Source organism: Vombatus ursinus, unplaced genomic scaffold, assembly GCF_900497805.2.
Source record: "Vombatus ursinus unplaced genomic scaffold, bare-nosed wombat genome assembly UNPS02014909.1, whole genome shotgun sequence".
NCBI lineage: Eukaryota > Metazoa > Chordata > Mammalia > Diprotodontia > Vombatidae > Vombatus > Vombatus ursinus.
This window is the reverse complement of record NW_020954687.1, coordinates 2,472,250-2,495,944: the sequence shown is the minus strand read 5'-3', so window position 1 is coordinate 2,495,944 and position 23,695 is coordinate 2,472,250. Positions and strand designations below refer to the sequence as shown.

The window sequence follows — 23,695 nt, the reverse complement described above, 5'->3', positions numbered from 1 at the left end:
TCTTTTAGTTGTTAAATTTCTTAGCCTTTTCTCAGTCCTCATCCTTCTTGACCAACCTGAATTTGACACCATTGACCATCCTCTCCTTCCGAATACCTTCTCTTCTCTCTGAGATTTTGTGACACTGCTCTCTCTTGGTTCTCCTATCTACCTAACTGCTCTTGTTCAGTCTCCTTTGCTGTATCATCATTTACATCACACCTTCCTAGTGGTAAATGTACCCTCAAGGTTCTTTCCTTATTATTCTTCTCTCTACATCCCAACTCTTGTGACCCTCATCACTTGAACTTATGTGTTCTACAATCATCTTCAGGCAGACAACTCTCAGAGTCTTGTTTCCAGGCCTACCAAATACCTGTTGAACATTTTTAAAATGGAGGTCTTGCTTATAGGCATCACAAACTCAAGATGCCTAATATCCTTCCTCCCAATCCCATCTTTCTGTCTAACTTATCTGTTTCTCTCAAGGGCACCAGGTTTTCAATTTGGAGCCAACCTTGACTCTTGACTCTCCTTTATTCCATGGATCCAATCAATTGTCACATATCATTAACTCTACCTCCATAACATTTCTCAGATTTGTTCCTTTCCTTCTATTCACATGGGTGCCAACCTTGTTCAGGCCTTCTTCTCTTACCTGGAGAATTTTGATAGCCTTCTCATCATTCTGTCTTTAGCTTTTCCTCTTTACCATTCATCCTCTGCATAACTGTCGAAGTGATTTTCCTAAAACACTGGAATGACCATGTTACTACCTGGTGCAAAAAGTTTTAGTGACTCCCTATTGCCCCAGAATAGAATTCAAACTTTGCCATTGGGTAGTTAAAACTTTCCCCAATCTGGTTCAAGCCTCCCTCTCCAGGATTGTTAAACATTACTCCCAGCCAAGGTAGCTTTCCTTTATCTCCAAATACATGGTATTCCTCTGTATCTTTGCAAACTGCACTCTAGGCCTATAATGTACTTCTTCACCTTTGTCTCTTGAAATTCCTAACTGCCTTCCGAGTTCTGCTCAAATGCTAACTCCTGTAAGATGCTTTTCTTGATCCATCCAGCTATTAGTACTCCCCCATTATCCCCTCTCTCAACTCTTAGGTAGGGATAATTATCCTCATTTTACAGTTCAGGCATCAGAGGCAAACAGAGGTTAAGTGATTTGCTCAGGATCACCCCACTACTAAGTATCTGAGGCTGTATTTGAACTCAGGTCTTTCTGACTCTCCAGGCCCAGCATTCTATTCATTAAGTCATCCGCTGCCCATACCTGGCACATAGCATGCACTCAATAAATGCTTGTTGATTGATAACTAAAATTTTCATTATTATAATACCACCTTTACTAACAATAATCCCTCTCTAAATAGCGGTGCCTGCCCCGCCATAAAGAATGCCTACCAGTCAGACCTCATTATCTTCCCTCAGCTGGAGTGCACACCATTTGTGACACGACAGCCCTCCAGGCCCTTTACCACTTGTGTAGTTGGGTCCTTGACAGCCTTGGGGTGGGGGAGGAGAAAAACAGTGTCCAGTCTGTGTTTCTTCTCATCCATCTTAATCATTGTGTCTATAGGCTTCCATCAGCTATAGGTACCCATTTAATGGGACCATCTACCTTCTTACTCACACCCTCCTGGGAGTATTTAGGCAAAGGATCAAGTCAGGGGGAATTAATGCTTTCCTGCCAATAACACCAGGGGCCCAAACGGGAATAAGATTGTTTTCCTCTTGGAAAGGACAGTAGGCTCTATCTAGGTATAGTCATCTAGGACCAAAATAACTATTGGGAACCCTTGGTGATTCAGAAGCCAGTTAGTTGTCCAACATTTGGGTTATCAAGGCGCCTTGTTTTTACTGACTCTTTTTCTCTTCTATTGGTTGTGGTGATGGTGAAATAGAATGCGCATCATATATAGCATCAGAGGGCCCGGGTTCCAGTTCTGGGATAATCCTGAGGCAATTATGGGTCAGGTGCACAGACAGAATCATGCCTACTATCCTGTGGAGAAGGGGCAACATAGCACCTATAATTCCACAGAGAACCAGTGGATAGAAATATAGAAAAGAAAATAGCTCAGGAGATAATGCCAACCATAACTTGGTTTTAAAAAAAGCATCAGCAGATTTATAGGGAAGCAGTAAGCGGTAGCTTCAGCGGCAGAGAAGAGGTATCCGTGGGGACATAGTCCCAGGAACAAGTTGACTTGACTATAAGTATTCTCTACATGTGATTGATTCCTCCTCCACTGTTGGCATGGAAACCTGTGGGGTAGCATGCCCCTCTGTACATGTCCTTAGCATCTTGCCGTACTTTAACGAAATGACTTTCTGTTTTGAATTACTAGGTCCTTTGCTGTGGTCTGGTAAAATAGAAATATCGAAGGAGGTTTATAAAGTATAGTTTTTTTGGTGGCAGTTGGGGTTAAGTGACTTGCCCAGGATCACACAGCTAGCAAGTGTCTGAGGCTAGACTTGAGCTCAGGAAGATGTTTTCCTGACTTTAGGTCCAGCACACTATCCACTGTGCCACCTAGCTGTCCCCCAATAAGGGATGGACAGTCTAGAAATGGGTGGGAATCTGTGGCCTCGGGTCAACACGTGGCCCTCTAGGTCCTCAAGTGTAGCCCTTTGGCAGAATCCATAGGGCCAAACTTGAAGACCTAGAGGGCCACATGTGGCCTTGAGGCTGCAGATTCCCCCCATCACTGGTAGAATGTTGGGACATATGTAATAAGACAATTTAATATAAAGCAATGTAAAGTGATAGGATTATATATTTAGAGCTGGGAAGACTTTAGAAATTATATAGTCTATTCCCCCTACTATAGTCAATTGGTTATTAAAATTTATTAAATACCTACCATGTGCCAGGTACTCTGTTAATTGTTAGGGATTCAAAGAAGGGTAAAAGACAGACCCTGCCCTCTAGGAGCTAAAGTTTCTGGGTTTTTTTTTCACCCTTCATTTTACCAATGAGGAAACCGAGGCCCAGAGAAGTGATTTGCCTAAGGTTACACAGGTAGTGAATGGCTGAATCCAAATCTGAAACGGAATCCTCTGACTTTAGCTCTGGAACTCTTTGCAATCTACTGCACTGCCCCAAGCCAAGTGTTACCCTTGGGTTTAAAAAAATAAATTTTACAAGTGTGAGTTGGGGAAATGTGGCTAAATAGCAATTTTTCTGAATTCATCTGTAATGGAATTCTATCTAGCCATTCTCTCCCCCCCACATCTCATACTCGTAAGATTTATTTTTTTGAACCCAAGTGTAAGGCTTGGTTTACAAACTAAATATGAGTCAACAGCATAATATGACACTCAAGAAAAACGAATGTGAATCTAGGCTACATTAAGAGTATTCTGTCTGGATTCTGTAGTGTTGTGTGCAGTCCTGGGAACTGTTGTTTAAGAAAAACATTTCTAATCGGGAGAGTATTCAGGAAAGGGCAACCAAGATGGTAGGTGGAAGAGCCTTGAATTCATGCTCTAGGAATATAAGTTGAGGGAGGAAATTACAAAGAAACAAATTTAAGCTTAATATCAGGAAAAGCTTCCTAACAATGAGAACTGTGCAAAAGTGGAATGACTTGTCTTAGAAGTAATGGATTCCCCTTCACTGAAGGTCTTTGAGGAAAAGCATTTCACAAATATTTGCTTGATTGTTGTGACCGAGGGGGACTCCTGTCCAGTATGGAGTGAATTTCGTGGCCTCTGAGGTCCCTTCTAGCTCTGATATTCCTTGCTTTCTGAGAGTTTCCTCTGCCTCTATGGATCTGCCTAGTAACAGCCTGCAAGACATCTCTGTCTTTGTTTCTGGGATATGACTTGGCAACGGTCTTGGGCTCCCAGAGGGGGAACGTCAGGCAAATGTGCTTTTTGCCTTCCTCCTGGGTAGGGGGAAAGAACAATAGATCTCTCATGCTTCTATACGCTGTCTTCCCCACATCCTGTCATAGTGTCTCAAATTCTACCACTGAGCAGTTACTCATTTGGGTTAAGCCAGTGTTTCCTGTTAAATGCATAGTCCCTGGTGAGAGATAATCCATTAAGCCTTTATCAATCTTTAATGCCTTAACTTAGTACTTTGTCAAACTCTTTTCAAGGTGACTGCTAGGCTGGAAAATTAGTTGCAGAAAAGGTGCAGAAAAAGGTCTGGAATATGGCAAGATGTCCTGAAAAGACGGGTCTCAGTGAGAGCGGGCAATGAGGGGGCTCCAGGAAGCCCTAGTCGGGGCAGATGAGGGGAGGAGGATGCTGGATGGGAAGGTGGAGGCGCTCTAATGACAAACTTCAATAACGTCATAGCTGTGTCTAGGGCTGGCACAGGGGACTTTCCTAAGCTGTAAATCTGCTCCCCTACTTCATGAGCTCCAGCCCTCCCCTCCCCCCAATGCCTCCAGGATCTAGTTTACAGTTATAAATGCTTCTGTTTGGAATGTCATGCTCTTCAAAATGTGCTCCTGTCCTACTTTTCTGGTCCTATTACACATTATTCCCCTTCATGCACAGAACAGTTCAGATAAACTAGCCTTGCAGTTCCTCACACGAGACATCTCTCATCTCCATGCCTTTGCCTTTGTCTTCTCCCACACCCAGACTTTAAATGCTCCTCACCTTTACCTTTTGGAATCCCTGTTTTCCTTCAAGATTCAGCTCAAGCACTAACATCTTCATGAGACCTTTCCTGGTCCTCCCAACTAACGATCTGACTCTCGCCAGAGCTACTTTTTGTATGTTTTGTGTATACCTATATATGTACCTGGTGTCTCTCCTATTCGAGTATAAATTCCTTGAGGGCAGGGACTGTTTCACTTTTGTCTTTGTATTCCCCAGTGCCTAGCACAGTTCCTGGTACATAGAAGATACTTAAGAAATCCTTGTGGATTGAATGACTGATTGATGAAATCCATGCAAGGGACTAAGGCAGAAGAATGTGAGGGGCACTGAGGATTAATTTATACATAGTTTGATAGAAAGGACGCTGGCTATAACATAGTGAGTCGAGGATTTAATGCACTGTATGTATTCAAGTCTGTTTCCCCCTTTCTCCCTCTCTTTCTTTTCCCCTTATTGCCTTATCTTCTCTCTCTCTCTCTCTCTCTCTCTCTCTCTCTTTCTCTACCCTTCCCTCCCTCTCTCTCCTTCCCTCCTTCTCTGTCTCCCCCTCTTTCTGTGTCCCTCCTCTTTCTTTCTCCTCTCCCTCACCTCTCTTCTTCCTTTCCCCCTCTCCCTCTCTCTCTCTTTCTTCTTTCTTTCTCAAAGTTTCTTCTTCTATTAAATGAAAAAATAATTTAATTTTGATCATGTCTAATTTCAGCTCCGACATTTTCTGATCCTCTTTGGAGGTGTACTGTGGCCCTTTGGCTTCAGGGATTTGCCTGGGTCCTTTTGATTTTGTGATTTCTTTTCTTGATTCTGGCTTCCTTGGCTCCCTCCAAAATCCTGACCCCTCCCCCCGACCCGGGGTAGCACCACTTAAACCAGTATAGCTGAGACCTCCCAAGGGAACCTGGCCTCTCAAAATGTCTATTTACCCTCTCCTCTTATGGGGCGTTCAGTGCTTTGGTATTATGGAGATTGATTCAGGGTCTGGGTTTGGAAAATGACCCACCCAAGAATGAAGTGAGTGGATATATTTAGGCCTGTGAACCTTTGCCCAAAACTATCTGGTTCTCTCTGTCTACCTCACCTCTCCAAACAGAGCCCTCAAATGGTCTCAGGTTCCAGGCAGGCCCTCTATTCCCCTCCCTTCCTGGGACACGCCAAGAGTAGGAGCTCATGGGGTATAGTGACTTTGTGTGTGTATGTGTATGTGTTTGTGTGTGTGTGTGTGTGTGTGTGTGTGTGTGTGTGAAGATTGGATGATGTTGGAGAACTGAGGATCATTAGAAGGGATAACTTGGGGACTATTGGGGAGCAAGAAAAGGGGAGAGTCAGGGTGAAATTAGGAAGTCAATATTAGTTGAAGTGAAAGAGGCAAGAGAGTGAAAAGAGGCTGGCAAGGTGAGAATGACCTTGGAAAGATAATCAGTCCTGCCTCTCACATGCTATTGCTTTACTTCAGGCTCTGCTGAGGGTCTGTCAAACGTGGCTATGGCCATGGGGTAAGTGTGTGAGTGGGGGAGGTCGTTAACTCTGGTGCTTTACTTTGAAAAAGTAGAGGCAGATGTCCTCTGAGTCTTGCAGCCAGTTAAAGGCGTTTCCAAAGTCCTCCACTCTGGGGTCTGTGACTGAATGTGTGTCTGGGATGAGCAGGTAAGAATCAGGGGTTATGGATACAGGGCTGAGAGGAGCCTCAGAGATGATCTAGTCCATTCTCTTTCCTTGACAGGCGGAGAAACAGGGCCAGAGAAGTGAAGTGATTTGCTCCTGGCCTCAGAACCAGGATTTGAACTCAAATTATCCGACTCCAAATCCAGTATGTACCATGTTGCCCCCTTGGATTGGGGGTAAATGTTGGGGGTCCAGGACTGTGTTCAGCAGAGACTAGAGGGCTTACAGTTGGGCCTCTGACATCTCAGAAATCCAGTCCTGCCCAGGCTCAGGAGTCTGTGTGGGAAGTTTGTGTGCACATTCCTGACCCTTAAAAAAGCCCCCCCCAGTCTTGATGAGATGCCAGGGATGCCAGAGGCTTGAACCTTAGCCATCTTAGGGGCACTGGGCTGTAACCTAACCCCAGAAGTCCTTAATGGAGTATCAATGAAGGAGTCTATTGTGGACTGAGAGTCCCTGCCAGGGCTTGTACCTCAGAGGGCACATGAGGGGCAAGAATGGCCACCTCCTTAAATAATAATAGCTCACATCGGTATCCTGCTTTAAGGTTTACAAAGCACGTGTCTCACAATGACTCTGCAAAGTAGGTAGTGACACTGTGACTGTGCCCATTTCATCTTCTGAGGGAAACTGAGGCTCAGTGATTCAGTGACTTGCTGACAGTCACATGGTTAGTAAGTCCCAGAGTCAGGATTTGAACTTGGGGTTTCCTGGATCAGAGTCTAGGGCTCTTTCCACCAAGTACCAAGCTGCCACACTAAGAGACCTCACTGCTCTCTTTCTTCCCCTACCACCCTTCAGCTAATTGTGAAAGTCTCCAGATGAGATTGACAAAAGTCCATCCTGACCAATGTCCATGGGGCCTAAAAGCTAGCATTGTAGTCTTCTGGACATTTGCAAGTGGGCATTTCAACTAAAGATTTCCATTGCTTGCATTTGGAGAAAGAGAGCGTTACTTGAAGGGTCACAAGGTTGGGGACTGAGGAGCCCTGGATTCCAGCCTTGCTTTGTACACAGAGATGTATATGTTGTCTCTGCTGATAGAATGTAAGCCCTTTGAGGGCAGGGACTGCTTCTTTTTTTTTTTTTTGTCTCAGTATTCCCACTGTTTAGCACAGTGTCTGAGTACAGTAGGCATTTAATAAATTCTTACTGATTGAATTCACTGCTTCTTTCCTGGCCTCATCTGGGGTTACAAAATGAAAACAGGCTTTGCCCCCTCAGTTCAAACTCATTCTTCAACTCAGTATGACGTTTTCCTTTTTCTCTTAACCCCAAATCTCTGTTTCTCTGTGTTTGTCTTTATCGCTTCTCTCTCTATGTGTCTTTGTGTGTGTCTCTATCTCTCTCTCTTTCTGGGTCTCTCTCTCTCTCTCTCTCTCTCTGTCTCTCTCTGTCTCTCTGTGTTTCTGTGTCTCTGTCTCTTTCTCTCTCTTAGCATGACCCTAAAAGGAGGAACATCGGATAGCAGGAGAATGTAATAACTCCTTAAAGGATCTTCAGCATTAGAAAGGTGGTTCCTCAACATGGGATAACCAAATGGAGCTTTGCTGGAGGAAGAAAGATGGATAGATGAGATGATTCACTTCCAAGAGTTTCATGATTACTAGTGACTAGAGTCAACCTGTGATTCAGCTACATTAGCCTTCTTGTTATTCCTTCCAAATAATGATCCATTTCCCAACTCGGTGCCTTTTCAATGGCTGTCTCCCATGCCAGGGATGCTCTGCCTCCTCACCTCCTCCTCTTGGCTTTCCTGGCTTCCTGCGAGGTTCAGCTCAAGTCTCACCTTCTGCAGGAGGCCTTTCCCAGTCCTCTTCTTCCTCCTCCTTCCCCACCCCACCAGTGACTTTTTTTTTCTGAGTATGACCTTACCTCTGCTCTCCCTATAGCTGGTATGTAGTTATTTACATGTTGTCTCTTCCATTGTAATGCGAACATGCTAGGTCAGAGACTATGTTTTTGCCTTTCTTTGTTTCCCTAGCACTTAGCGCTGTGTCTGGAACAAAATAAATGCTTAATAAATGCTTGACTGACTGACATTCTCCCAAAAAACTCAAAGCTTGAAATGGAAATGATCATACACTATTCATCCCACCCTGTGATTCAGCTGGCACAGGGCAGGGGCACACAAGAGTCTAGGACCCCCAGGACTCAATTGGACAACCTCAGTGATACTTGTCCATAGCTGTGGAGGATTTACCTCATGTTTCGAAAACCACTGTAGGGTAACCCCCATCCACATTTTCCTAGCACTTAGTCAATACAGAAGTGAATATTGGCATGGTACCTGCTTAGTTACACAGTTACTAGAGTGAAGGGCCCTCGGGCCAGAGAAGCAGGGTCCTGAACTCTCTTCTAGCCTCATGACTTGTAGCATACCTTCAGAAAGCTTCCTACCCTTCCTAGAGGCTCAGAGTCCCCTTTGATGTACTAGGGAATAGAAAAGCAACATGGTTTAGTGAATATGGGACTGACTTCTATTATAAGAGTCAGGAGGACCTGGGTTCAAGTTCCACTTCTGATACATACTGACCTAGTGACCTTGAGCAAGTCACTTAATCCTTTAGTGTTCCAGGCAACTCTTTACAGATCCTTCTGTCCCTTGCATGGAACTGACTTTCAGAGGAGGCAGGAAGAAGGGCACTGATGAAGGTGCGCATATGATTTTCCATCTAGTCTAATATTCCTCAATATAAAGAAATTACTATGTCTCTCCCTAAAGACTGTTTACTCTGTTCTCAGATGTATTTTAAAATATGGATTCTGAACCATATTTAAGGGGTTAAGAATCAGGTTGGCAAGGCTAGAGCCTGCCAGGGTGGTTGAAAGATAACAAATTTGAGGCAAATTGGATTTTGAGCTCAGACTTGGCTTCCAGAGATTGTGAGCCAGTCAGGTTCAGAGAAAAATCTTTTGATTCGAAAAGAACTGATGCAGATGATTCGCTGCTTAACTCCTTTTCCAAGCTTACCTACCTCATAAGGCTGTTTGTGAAAATGTTTGGAAAGCATTTTGTGAACTTTAAAACACTTGATAAATGTGAGTTATTATTAAAATACCCTACAGAATCTTTCTCCCAGAGGACATGGAGTTGTGTGGAATAGAATGAGGTGATCCAGGGCAGAAAAACAGGCCTCTTTCGAACAAAGCCAAATGAGAAGGGAGGCTCCAAGTGCTAAATATTCTCTATCTTGGATGGAACAAGCCCCATAAAGAAATATGATAAAGAATTATTTATTAAAGGCAGTGAGCATGCAGTGGATAAAGTGCTGTACCTGGAGTCATAAGGATCTAGTTCAACTGCGGCCTCAGACACTTACTAGCTGGGTGACCCTGGGCAAGTCACTTAACCTGCTTGTCCTAATCCACTGGAGAAGGAAGTGGCAAGCCACTCCAGTATCCTTGCCAAGAAACTATGGTCCATGGGGTCATGAAGAGTCAGACACAACCGAACAACAACAAAAACCCTACCAAAAAGGAAATGAAATGACCCAAACTTGCTGAAATCAAAGATTTTTCTTTGTGATCTGCTTCCTTTTCTAGATGTTCCCTAGTCATTCAGTAATATGTTTTAGAGTTTTCCCAGGAATTGAAGTCAATCTCACTCCCCTATAGTTTGCCAATTCCATTCTCTTCCATTTTTTGACAATCAGGGTATATATCCTTCAGCTCTGAGTTACTGCTTTTGTTCTGCACAGTCTTTCAAATATCACTTACAGCGGCTCAACTATCACATTCATCAGCTCTTTCAGTACCTAAGGGTACAGTTCACCTGAACCAAATGACTTGAACTCACCAAACACTGCTAAGAGTTCTCTATCTCCTTATTTAGCTTGGCTAGCAGCTCCCTATTAGCCATTTTTGTTCTGTCCTATCCAGTCCCAAAAGTTGTTCTCCCTGGTAGAGAAAACAAAAGAAAAGTAAGAATCGAGAAGCTTTTTTCTGCTGTCAACGGTCATCGGATAACAGATTTAGAAATGAAAAAGACATCAGAGGCCATGTAGTTCAACCCTTTCCTTTTGCATGTGAGGAAACTGAGGCCTAAGAGGTTAAGTGACTTACCCAAGGACTTATATAGCCACTATGTGCCTGAGGTGGGCTTCACACCTAGGTTCTCTGACTCCCCAGTCAATGTTCTTTCCCACTGTACCCACTTTCTGCCCAGCCTAGGGGCTCTATTCTTTCTTTGATCCTTTTGATCAAAGCCACCCAGCCTCCTGGGTAGATAGGATTACTGGCTTGTGTGACTATGTCAGCCTGGCTGACTGTGGTTTTTTTTTTGGTAATGGAGGCTGGGAGAAGGGAGAAAGAACCACGAAGGCACATGGGGGCTCTGGTAATAATAGTACCCAAAAAAGAAGAAAAGAAAGAAGAGAGTGTCATTGAAGCATTTTTAAAAAAAATGCACAGAAGAGAATACAAGGAAGTTCAGAGGGGGCCCCAGACAAGCAGCTTTTAAATGAATGTGTTCAATTTATTATATATCTTAAAAAATACAAGCTAGCATTTATTTTGCTTGACCATGCATATCTGTTACAAGGGTTTTGTTTTTCTTTTTTTTTTTTCAACAACAGATAAGGAAGGGAGAGAAGATAAATTCTTTCGTTCATTGAAAAAAATTATAATTTTAAAATTAAAAATATAAGCTGTATATAATAGATTCATGATTTCATATACAATCATCTTTTTCCATTCTTCCTTAAATATGGAAATGCCTGTTGGTATATGTCAAGTTCAGAATAACAATAAATAAAAAAATTTCTAAAAAAAAAAAGAAAAATAGATATGTCCAGAAGATAGAAGAAAGGACAAGTAATAGAGAGTAAAAGTCTTGGAGGAATCAACAGGAGGGGATTCTCTTTGTATCTAACTCTAATCAACAGGGAGGATGATAATAGCCAACAATTTTATAGCACTACACCTCTGTTATCTCATTTAATCCTCGTAACAACTGTGAGATAAGTGGTACTATTAACTCCATTTTACAGATGAGGAAATTGAGGCTGAGAGAAATTAAATACCTGGGGATCATATAGCTGAAAAGTATCTGAGGTAGGATTTGAACCTAGGACCTTCCCGATGACAAGGCCTGTACTTTATCCTCTACACCAACTAGCTGCTACAAAGGCTGGTCTACAATACAATTCCCTTGATGGGGAATGAATCCTTTTCCTCTAGCCAGGATCATTCTGTGTCAGTCTGGGTCTAAACTGAGGGTTGAAGGAGGGGGGGAATCCAGGCTGGTCAGCTTCTGAGGTAAGAAGTTTTATGCTTCTCAGGGGGCACACTGCTCATATCAGAATCTTTGTCCACTGTAACCCTGTTGCCCTCAAGAACTAGGACAAGGTGGTCTGAGAAAGTAGGCAGTGTTCCAAAGAGAAATTAATGCCTTCTCCCTGAAATTTGAATAGTGAAGCCTCCTGCAAGGGTTTTTTTTTTTTAATTCATTGTATTTTGTGCAAAGCTGGTTTAAACCAGCAGAGCAGATCATCTATCTACCCTACAAAGCTTTTATTTCTAATTAAAGATTCAGGGTTCATTTTCTATTTTAGGGGCAGACCAAGGACCATAAGCTCACAGGAGCATAGCTTTAGATCTGGGAAGGATGTTAGAGCTGTCTAGTAAAACTCTTTCATTTTACAGATGAGGAAACTGAGTCTTAGAAAAGTAAAGTGACAAGGTCACAAAGGTAACAAATAACAGAGCCAAGATTAGAACCCACATTCTCCAACTCCAAATCTCACACCCTTTCCCCACTCTCCCATGCTGTCTTTCAAGGTTATGTGACTATATACTCACACCCACCATCTCTCCCTAACACTTTCATCTTCCCCCTCCCTGTCATTAGAGCCTTGTACCTCATCCCCGGTCAAACATTGTCAAAGAGTAGTAATTCCCAATCCCCAGTACCATTGGGGCCCACCATTAATGTTTCCCCAAACAGCAGGAGTCCGCTGTATTAGGGAAAGATTGCTAGAAAAAGAGATTCTCCAACTTTCTTCAGGCAATTTTCCTCCACTTTCAAAGCAATTGTTGGAGATTCAAATGCCTAACTTTTCTTTCTGTCTCTGTCTCTGCCTCTGCCTCTGTATCTCTTTCTGTCTCTGTCTCTGTCTGTCACTGTCTCCCTGTCTCTGTCTCTGTCTCTGTCTGTCTCTCTCTCGTTAAACTCACTTCTTCCTGGTTTGCACTCCACAGAGATAGAAACTGCAGGTTTGAGCTCCTTTACGAAACAACTCTTTCAGAATAGTATTATTAACTCTAACGCCAGCCTTTTCTTCCTCAGACTCAATAATACCTGATCCCTTCACACTTTTTTTCAGAGGCCCCTTAGTTAATCTGTCAATCCCCAGAATGTTTTCTAGCTGCTATATGCCAGCTGTCTTCCATATACACACACGTACATACAATCCTCCTTTATATGGTAGCCTAGGACCCCTTGTCCATCAGTATTGTCTTTATAAATATAGGGTGATGTCTCCCTGCCCACCATGCTCTCTTTGGGCTATTCCTTCCAGAAGCGTGTTTGTGGGCTCTACAGAATGATGATATTACCCAGCACACGCTCTGGTGGGGCAGGTTTGCTTCTAATGCTCATAGTCTCAAAGAGAGAATGGGATTCTCAAGAGGGTGAGAAGATATAGGATTGGAGATGTATAGGTGCCACCAGGAAGAGACCTGATTCCCAGGAAAAGTCCAGCCCTCCTTACCCTGCAGTGCTGTGACAAAGAAACAACCTTCCCAATAGCTGCAGATGCTGCTAAGCTAACACCCTGCTGGGAGTGAACAGACATATCTCTCTCCTGCTGTGCTGGGGGAACAGAGGGGTTAGCGGAGAGCTGACTTGCACTCCTAGGAGACAAATGGGGGAGAGGGGTGACAGCCGGTGGGAATGGGTGCCAATAGTGCTGAATAATTAACCCGCTTCCTTGTTATTTTCCTGCCACTCTCTTTTAATGGAACATTGTTGCTCTGAATTCATGTATAATCTGACTTGGTCAGAAATAAAGAGATATATAGGGTAGGAGCATAAGCCAAAGAATCATACATGGGAAGCCCCTCTCCCTACCCCCGTCCTTAAGATTGATTCTGGACTTCAACAAAATGTTGCCTATACTGTCAAAATAAATCACTATTTCTTTGTTCTAAGGACAGGTTCAATACTGGATGGCTGAGATCATATCTGGAAACAATAGTGATGTAAAAACAAAAGAGATTTATAATTTTTTTCAAAAGATAGAACTGATTTGTGTAAACTTAGAGGATCTGTGCCACTAGTTACATAAACAGTCATGGTTATGATTAATATTAAAGGTTGACTAGTTAGCTCTTGGTTATCTATAGAGAATTTTTAATAAGGACATAGCTTTTCAGCCCTATCTAACATTGAACAGAATAAAGAGTGTTCTTTGTTGTTGTTTAGTTGTTTTTCAGTCCTGTCTGACTCTTCATGACTCCATTTGGGGTTTTCTTGGCAGAGATACTGGAGTGGTTTGCCATTTCCTTCTCCACCTCATTTTACAGATGAGGAAACTAAGGCAAACAGAGTAGAGTGATTTGCCCAGAGTGACAAGCTAGTAAATGCCTTAGGCCAGATTTGAATTGAGGAAGATGAGTCTTCCACTGTGCTACCTGGCTGTCCCAAAGAGTACTCTAAGCAGAGGCAAAAGACCTAGATTTGAGCCTCTAATCCAGTACTTTATAGCTAAGTGACTGTGGGAAAACAATTTAATTAACCTCTTTGAGCCTGTTTCCTTCTCTGTAAAATGGAGATGACATAGTAACTGCTTTTCAAACCTTAAAACCAGTTATTTTCATAGAAGCAACTATGCATTTATTTTTACCTCGGGCAAAAAAGAGGAGTGGGGACAGTGAGGAAAGTGCAGGGAGTAGCAATAGTAGAAGGCAGCAGGTGGAGTGTTGTGGGGGCATGGTTATACCAGGGTAGGGGGTGAGCCTCCACTGCCTTGCAGCGTACTCCTTCCTTTTCTCCCAGGACCTCCCTCCTCATTCTCAACATTTGAAGTGGTACAGGATGGTGGACTGCAAGAGGATGATATGAGGAGAAACCATACCACCCCTTTACCCCACATTGGCACTAAGGGGAAAGCCCCAGGTTATTTTGCTCAGTTATGGTTCTGCTATTTGCATAGACTCTCCCCCCATTTCTGAGAAACCTTTACTTGCACATTCTGCCCTCCATTCTGCTTGGTAGAAAGCCTCTGTCTAAAGCAAAAATATATGCAGAATCCCAAGTTTTCCTACCAAACCAAGACAGAAGCCTACGAACACCTAATACAAAAGACCTCTAGAGATAAAAATGTATTTATTTAGGCCTGAGCACATGTTCAATAGCCTAGAGTAGACAGAGCAACTTTTCCCCAGGGTAGGCAGGTGATCCTCACTTTATATAAGACAATAGAGATGGACAGATTTGGTGTCTTGGGGGGATGGGGAGATCAAGAAGCCCAGGACATTCTTCAGTCCTTCAACACCCCCAACCTGATGAATGCATGCTAAAGAGAATAATAAAGAACATTCATATAGCACTACAGCCCTTTTGAAGGGAGAGGGGGTAATGTGCAAATTTTGTTCCCTTGCAGGAGCAAAGATAACCTAGACTCTCACCGACGCTTGGGATTTTAAATTTTCACTTGCCTCCTTGGCCAAGGAAATATCCCACAGGTTTGAGATGGGGCTGGGAGGCCCCTCCAAACCCTGCCCCTAACCCAAACCCACTGGATGTTTCCTTCACCAGGGAGATTAGCAGAAACTAAAATCCCAGAAATCTATGTGAGTCTAAGCCACTCCTTCCACTGGTGAGAAAGAAGAATTTGCCCCCCTCCCTTTAGTACTGTTAAATTTGAAAGTATGAAAAAGACTTTACCAATATTACCTAATTTGAGCCTCTTAAGAGCCCCGTGAAGTGGGTTCCACAAATATTATTTCTCCCATTTTACAGATTAGCAAACTGAGGCGCTGAGAAATTAAATGTCTTACTTATAGCTATGTAGTTAGAAAACATCAACAATAGAATATGGACCTAGGTCTTCCTGATTTCAAAGCCCAGCTTGTCATCCTCTCTCTGCCTCTCAATGTCCTGGATTTTCTGCTCTTGGTAGATTGGCTCAGAGGTAACCTTTTGTGGCCTACTTTGAGGTGCAAGGGACTGAACTCTTAAATTTGTCACCTCCTTTGAGGCAAAATCTGTAGTCCTCCGCAAAGGCAAGCCAATGGGACCAAATTTCTTCTAGATTATACTCCTTCATCTTGTAAGCCTACTAAGTTGCTTATGACTCAGTGTCACAGAATTTATTGCTGGAAGGCCAACTTTTTCAGTGCCCTGGAGCCCAAGTTGTGTTATCCAGAGCCAGGTGGAAAACAAAACTGGCTGCTATCCAAAGGAATGGAGTGGATTACAAGCTCGGTATGAGTCAACAGCATGGTAGGGCCTCCAAAAAAGCCCCGGAGATCTTGGGTTGCCCAAGAAAAGGCATGGCTTCCAGCAATTGAGAGGTGATGTGCTCTGCTCTGGTTAGACCTCACCTGGAGGACTGTGCTCAGCTGTGGGAACCACAGTTTGGAAGGACACAGATAAGCTGGTGATTAAAATGAGCAGGGCACCAAGAGTGGAGGAAGGTCCGAATCTATGTCAAATGGGGATGAGTTGAGGAACTAAGGATGTTGATCCTGAAGAAGAGAATATTGAGGGCTGGGGGGAGGAGTTATCTGCAAGCTCTCAAAGGGCTATCAGGTGGAAAGATTAGTTCTGTTCTGTTTGGCCTCAGAGCACAAAACTAGAAGCAATGGAAGGGAATTGTTTAATTTAGTTGTGTCCAACTCCTTGTGACCTCATTTGGGGTTTCTTGGCAAAGATACTAGAGCAGTTTGTCATTTCCTTCTCCAGCTCATTTTACTGATGAGGAAATGGAGACAAACAGGGTTAAGTGACTTGCCCAGGGTCACACAGCTAGGAAGTGTCTGAGGCCAGATTTGAATTTAGGAAGATGAGTCTTCCTGACTCCAAGCCTAGTGTTCTATCCACTGTGCCACCTAGCTGTCCCAGGAGGAAGCTGGAAAGAGGCAAATTAGGAATTTCTTAACCATTGGAGCTGTCCTTAAGTGGCATGGGCTGCCTTGGGGAGTAGTGAGTTTCCCTTCTGTAGGAGTCTTCAATCTGAGGCTGGGGGACTACTTGGGTGTAGTATTGTGGGGATTCTTTTGAGGGGTTTAGGTCTTTTTCAGTTCTATGAGTGGGAAGCAGTCAGGGCTTGCTTACCAGGCCAAGGTTGAGGGAGTTGTTGTCATCCTCCGGCATGGGTAAATACACAGCCAGAGCCACGCAATTGGCAAAGATGGTGAGTAAGATGATTGTCTCAAAGGGTCTGAAGGTGAGGTTAAGGAGACTCTTAATTACAAGTGGCCCTTTTGAAGGAAAATGGTTGAGTAGACGCTTCCTCAAACAACTCAGGATAGTACTCATGCACAGCCAGATCAGTGTGCAGAATTTTTAGGGCATCCTTGCAGAATCCCAGGCAAATAGCCCATTGTCCCACTGTGGGAGTCCCATCCAGGGAAGGAGGTGGGAAAGAGGATCTAGCATTCATTCACAAGTATTCAAGGAGAGGTAGTGTCGCATTGTTGCAATATTCTCAAACTTTGGAAAAGAGAATTCCTTACTCCGCATTTGGAAGTATTACTCATGTTATACCACCCATGACAAATCTTTAGCACTGAGCTCAATCTTGTGGTCGCTTTCCTAAAACAAGCTCTAATCATCTCATTCCTTTGCTTAGAAAAACCTTCAATGTCTCCCCAATGCCTACAGAATAAAGTCTAATCTCCCAATCGTGGCATTTTAAGGCTCTCTGTGATGTGAGACTTTCAATCTTCCTATCCCCCTAACTCTTTCATGGGTACCATCCACTCTAGTCCAGTGGTGGCAAACTCAAATAGAAACAGGGCCCACTAAACCACACATAAGGATACATGCAGGCCACCTGTTGACTCAGAAAACCACATATTAACATTATTTATGTTCTGTTGTACTTTTGTTTATTTTGTTACATATTTTCCAATTACATTTTAATCTGATTCAGGAGAACTGTAGTCAGCAATATGGCCAGTAGCCAGATGTTTGATATCTCTGACTAGACTAGAATCTAGTCCAGTGATTCTCAAACTTTTTGGTCTCAGGACCCTTTTACACTTTTAAAAATTATTGAGGGCTCCCTCCAAGGAGCACTGTTTATGTGGGTTATATCTGTTGGTATTTACCATATTAGAAATTAAAATGTCTTTATGAAAATAGTTTTGACTGTGCAGACCTCCTAAAAGGGTTTTGGGAACTATACTTTGAGACCTGCTGCTCTAATTAGATGAGATTGCTCACTATTCAGTGAAACACGCTTCAAAACACACACACAGACACACACACACACTCACACACACAATTATCCAAATTATTCAACACACAACAATTATTCAGATCAGATCTGTACTTTCCTATCTCTATATCTTTGCTTCTGGAACATCATAGAATTTAAGTCTAGTACTCAAAGGGCCCTTACAAGGTCATCTAGTGAACACTCCATTTTATGGATGAGGACACTGAAGTCCACTGTTAGCCCACTGGCTTGGCTTGCCTAAGTTCACATAAGTTAGAGATGGTAGAACTCAGGCTCCCTGACTCTTCCCCATGTCACTTCCTGAGAACTAGTGGGATGTTGTAAAAAGAGTGATGGAGCTGGACTCAGGCAATGGAGACTTGAATCTTTAGGTTTGAATTCTGGGTCCTAATTCATACTATCCAGGATGACCTAGGACAATAATAATAGCAAACATTTCTACAGCGCTTCAAGATTTGAAAACTTTATACTTGTCTTGTTAAATCCTCATGATAATTCTGGGACGTAAGTGCCATTATTATCCCCACTTTTCAGGTGAAGAAACTGAGGCCGAGAAATGGTAAGTAGTTTGTCCAGAGTCACACAGACAATAAGTGCCGAGGAAGGATTTGAACTCAGGTCTTCTTCACTCCAAGTTCATCACTGTGCCACTTGAATGCCTCACTAATCTCTGAGACTGTGAAAAGGCATAATCATATTTGTACTACCTACATCACAGGGTTATTGGGAGGAAAGCACCTTGTAAACCTTGAGACACTTATATAAATATAGATTATTTTTGTGATTATCTCTGATTGTCAAAGTTTCTTCATCCTTTGAGGCCTAGCTCGAATGCCAGCTCTCATAACTGTAAATGGGAGACTTGGGGTTAAATATTGTGCTCTGGTAGCTACTATGTGACCAGGTGCAAGTCATTTAAACTTAATCAATTTCTATATTTGTAAAATAGGGAGAGTAATTTATAAACTATATAAGTGAAATTTGTTATTATAATGTGAAATTAACTATCCCCCCAAAAAACTCCCCACTTTTTGTACTACCAGTTTTTAGCTCACAAAGACCACTAGAATGTAAGCTTCTTGAAGGTAGAAACATTTTCATTTTCGTCCTCATAGCTCCCAGTGCCTAGCACAGTGTCTTGAGCATGGCAGGAACTTAATACATTATCAAGTTTAATTGGAATAGTATCAGAATTATTTGCGTACATATTTTATTCACCATGCAGAATGGTTTCTCTGTCCTGTTCAGCTCTGTAACCTTGATCCTTTTTTCCAGCACCTGGCAGAATGCCTTACTCCTTGTAGGTGCTCAGGAAATGCTTATTGAAACACTTCCCTCCTCTCACTAAAGCACTTTGGATGCAGAATGGTTGATGTGTTCACCTGTTTCAATTGACTGTTTAACTTTGTTTTCAGGTATGGTTCTGTGTGTTTGTATGGATATGTGTGCTATTTGGAAGAAACAATGATTGTTATAGAGTCATCAATATAACAAAACCACTGTGTGCAGAGTTGAACTGAACCGAATTGTTATTGTCAAGCGGCTTTCAAATCTCTGTCTTATAGACTTTCCACTTTTGTCTTTTCAGGCTAGACCATGGCTAGAAGAACCAGACACTCGTCTAGATCTCAACCCCTTCCTCTAAAGGATTGATTCATGGACTTCTGGGAATCTGGTTAGAATTAAGGCCAGGGGGTGTATTACTAGGGGGCCTCAGAAGCTGAAGGGCGGACATGTAATATGCCAATATGTATTAGCAGATCAAATGCAAGAGGGCTTGGTGGTGCAGCTCTGGGACGGATTGAACTCTCAAGTTTCCAGTGGCTCAAGGAGATTTCCATGGTTAAGTCGTCATACACATTTGCACACACACAGTTCTAGATGCATACACTTGAATACCTCCTCCTACTTTTATACACTTAGAAATACAGAGCTTTGGGGATGGAGAAATTTTGGTGATATAAAAACAAAAGATATCAAAAAATTTATTATTAAAAAAAGCAAAGCTTTCTTTCCGATTGGAGTAGAGGGGAAGTAGGCACTTGTGATTTCATCAGCATAGAGAACTTCTGGTGTGGAAACTCCATTCCCACCATTGATGCAAATCATCAACCAATCTGAGATTTAGAGCATCAAGAGTTGGCTGGGGGTGCTAAGAGGTTATGTCACTTTCTACTGCCACACAGATATTAATTGTCAATGACAAGATTTGACACCAGATCTTCATGACTGCAAGGCCTGTTGTTTGTACAGATTCATACCCATATACTTTCACACACATAACCCCACCCCACCTCTCACCAAATCTTAATCTAAATGGTCTCCTTCTGTGACGGTGGCTGCTTCAATAACACTGTAAGTCCCTGCAAGTGTGACTGAGTCTAAAGAAATTTAGAAAATAGGAAAAATAGGATTGGAGTGGGAAGGGCATGATGTGAGAAGAGCAGGGCAGAATAGAGCGGGGCAAAGGAGAGGGGAGCAGAGAATAAAGGGAATTAGACTTGGTCACACTTACAAAAACTTCATTATGCTATTGAATGAAATTAGGAAGATTTCCCCCCAGTCACTGAGATTCCTCATTCCTGTTTCCTCTCTTGCTTTACCACTGGGCGACAGCAGGGAGGGCCAGTGAGTGAGGATGATGTTTCATAAGCCGTCATTGTTATCTCATGATGGAGCCCTGCCCTATAACCAGTATGGTAGGAGACAAAGCTGAATTCTGTGGAAATATAAAGAGGAAGATGGGTAGCCTTAGCGCTTTAAAAGATGGACTTGTGTGGGAAAACCTCAATTCTGTTGCTATTGGAGAATGGGATTGGGGTGGGGGAGGACATGGAAGCAGAAAAGAGGAGAGGGTATCAGAGGAGAGGGGGACAGAGAAGAGACGAGGCACGAAAATGGGGAAGAGAGGAAGAAGGAACACAGTTGGGGCAGAAATAGAAAGGGGATAAAAAAAACAAAGGGAATAAAAAGGGAAAGGATCAGAGAGTGGGGGTGGGGTGGGGAAGAGAAGCAGAAAGGGAGATTTGATCTAGGGTAGGCAGAGAGCAGCTGTGGGGAATAGTATTCATGCATCTCCCAAGTTATTTCAAACAGCTCAACTCTCCCCTGATAGGGTTTGTTTCTCTGCCTTTAACCTTTTCTTTTTTCCAGGGACTCCCTGTGTTCACCTTCCCAGAGCCCTGCACTATAATCTTCCCCTACAACCCTCATTCCAAATATCCCGACTCTCCCTATGTCCTGTCCTTATCTTTCTCATACCCCTAGACTCACCATTTTAACTACACTCTCCTCCTTCAGAATCCTTCTGTCTCCCCTTAAATTCTAAGCCAGTTGAGAGACTTCCCTCCTTCCTGACAGGAGCTAAGTGATTCTGAGTCTCCATTTGGGCTAAAACAGAAAGAGCTCTTAACCTTCTTATCCATCTTGGCGGTGCCCTTTATGTGAGGATTTCAGTTTCCCTCTTTCTAGCTCAATATCTGATTCCCCCCCCCCTCCCCTAACCCAACCTTACCAGCTTAACACTGTGGGGTCTTAAGTATTTATTCACAGGATCTTAAGAATTTTAAGTGGGAAGGGAATTTAGAGGTCATCTAGTTCAATACCTTCATTTTACATATCAGGAAATTGAGGCCCAGAGAAGTTAGGAGACATGCAGGTGGCAGAGGGGATTTAAATTGAGTTCTTCTGACTTGAAATCCAACACTCATCCCATAACACCATTTCCACTCTCGACCGTCTCCTCTTTCACCACGACTGTCCCCACACCGATGAAATCAACAGACCTTTGGGGTCATTGAAGTATAAAATATTGCTGGCTGCTTGTCTCGGTCTCATCTCCTGCCTCCTGACCTCTCAAGTGTCCAGGCGCTCTGTGAGACCTCCCAGCCTTCCCCCTACCCTGTCCCCATCCCTGCCACTTTGTATGGTTCCAAAGGATACTTCCATTCCACAATGCTGATGCAGGCCTTCCTCAGGGGATTCTTAAGGGTGAGGCAGAACAGTGCCCGGGGTGGTCGGGGCAGGATCTCAGGAACTGGTTTCTTAGGTTGCTTCTTCTTCTGGTTCTCGTCCTGGGGCGAGGAGGCCTCCATGCTTTCCCTGGTTGCTGTTGCCTTCTTCTCGGTCTCCCCTGCCCTGCCCGCCCCCTCCTTCTCCCCTGCGCCTGTCCTGGAGGGCCCCCTGCCCGGGACTGGACAAGCCTGGGCTCGGTAGCTGCTTGAGATGGGCTGGGGGTGGGGATGGGGGCGGGCGGGTGGCGTGTGTGTGTAAAATTAGCCCCAGCTTGGCTCCCTGCTGTGCTTGAGTGACTGAGGGCAAGGGGCAGCTGTCACTCCTTTCCTCGCCCATGCACCAGCCTGGAGGTGGAATAGGAAGCGATATTCTAGCCATATTTTGGGGTTGGTGAGTGTAATGTGCTTGAGGAGAGGCTTTTAGGGTAGGGAGGACAGAAAGCAGAGTGTTTGAAGCCTGTTTCTGCTTCCCTTAGGACGTGCCTTGAGGGGTAAGGGAAGCAGGAACAGACTTCAAATCCAGGCCCTCAGCCTCTAGATCCTATGCTCCTTCCACTGTAGCCCTGTATCTGTCCTAATATTGAGCCCTCTAACTCCAGTCCCCCTCGCAAAAACAAACAAACAAACAAAAAAACAAGGGAGAGGAACTGGCCTGCAGCCCAATTCACCTCTCAGTGGCAGCTTCTCCCTCCTTCTAATCTATTTCCCCCTAAGTCCAGACTCCTCTTTCTGACGTGGGAGTAGCTGAGGACTGGGCTGGAGAGTTACAGTCCTGACACCAGGCTGGCATCTAGCTTAGTTAGCCTAGAGGCGTCATCAATCCGGAGGCCTTTCATAGGAGGCCCATTAGGAAGAACTCTGGGATGAGAAGGTTGTGAGGGATGGAAGTAGGAAGAGAGGGGACAATGGCTGGGGAGGGACAGGCTGCTTTTGAGAGAACACCAAAAAGTCAAAAAAAGCTTTTATTAAAACCTGATGTGTAGTGGCAGGGTGCTGGGGGTGGCTCACAGACATAGACCCTACCCTCAAGAGGCCTGCAGTACAAAGAAGAGAAACTGAGAAAAGGGAAGAGGTGCAACACGGAGTAACATCACATTGACACACTTTACTCTGCTACTTTCTCTCATTGCATTTCTGGATGAAGGCTGGCTCGAATGGGTAGTCATGGACTCCAAAGAGATCATGGAATGGGACATAGGCATTGTGTATACACCCAGGGACCGGAGAGTGGTGGGATTTGGAAAAGGGAAAAGCACAGAGCTCAATCCCCATAGTACCTTGCTCAATCGTCCCCACATCTGTTATTCGTTCTGCCTGCTTTGACCTCAGAAAGAGGTTGGAGGAGTAAATCCTACAATGTTCCACCTCCCTATTCCCTATGTGTTTTCCTCCCTTTATGTCATTGCCTAAGCAGCAGAGGAGATGAAGTTCTTGGTGAACTCAGAATGTGTTATCTCAAATGAGAGAATTTTTGAAAAACTTTAGCACGGGTGCCTGGCATACAGTAGGTGCTCAATAAATGCTTATTCCCCTTCCCTTTTTGGTGTGAGTTGTTGGGTGGTTGTGGGGGAAGATAGTGTGGTGGTGTCTTGGCTCATCAGCCTGGACGTGTGATTTTTTTCACTGCAAGGAACTCTGGACTAGGACAACTCCTACCACTACAGATTGTCAACTGTCCTACCATTCAGCATCACAGGGAGTTGACTGGAACCCGGAGGAGATGCTAGAATTTTGGAGTCTGGAGCCATCTGGTGGGGATTGTGGAGTACTGCATAGCACATTCAAAAGGTTCACCTGCAGGGACTTTGCCTCTAGTTCAAGAGGACTTGCATTGATTTCCAGGCACCATTAGAGAGTGTGGGATGAAGAAGATGAATTGGTAGAGAAATGCCAACCATGTCAAACCTCTTCCCATCTGAAGCACCTCTACTGTTGGCCTTCTTGAGTCAGAGTAAAACGGACAAAGAGAGAAAGGGGAGGGGTTGTAGGCACGAGGGGGAT

The 23,695-nt window shown here is 43.8% G+C and overlaps 1 protein-coding gene across 1 annotated transcript in view; it reads right to left on the bottom strand.

Moving 5' to 3' along the window:
• The window catches only part of CACNA1S (calcium voltage-gated channel subunit alpha1 S), an 89,248-nt gene extending 67,473 nt beyond the window's left edge, over positions 1 to 21,775 (bottom strand). The window contains exons 1-2 of the mRNA XM_027843415.1: positions 21,624 to 21,775; positions 16,553 to 16,658 (exon numbers count right to left, since the gene is read on the bottom strand). Coding sequence (XP_027699216.1) covers positions 16,553 to 16,658; positions 21,624 to 21,775 — 258 coding nt within the window. The remainder of the gene's footprint in view (positions 1 to 16,552; positions 16,659 to 21,623) is intronic.
• Between the last annotated feature and the right edge of the window lie 1,920 nt (positions 21,776 to 23,695).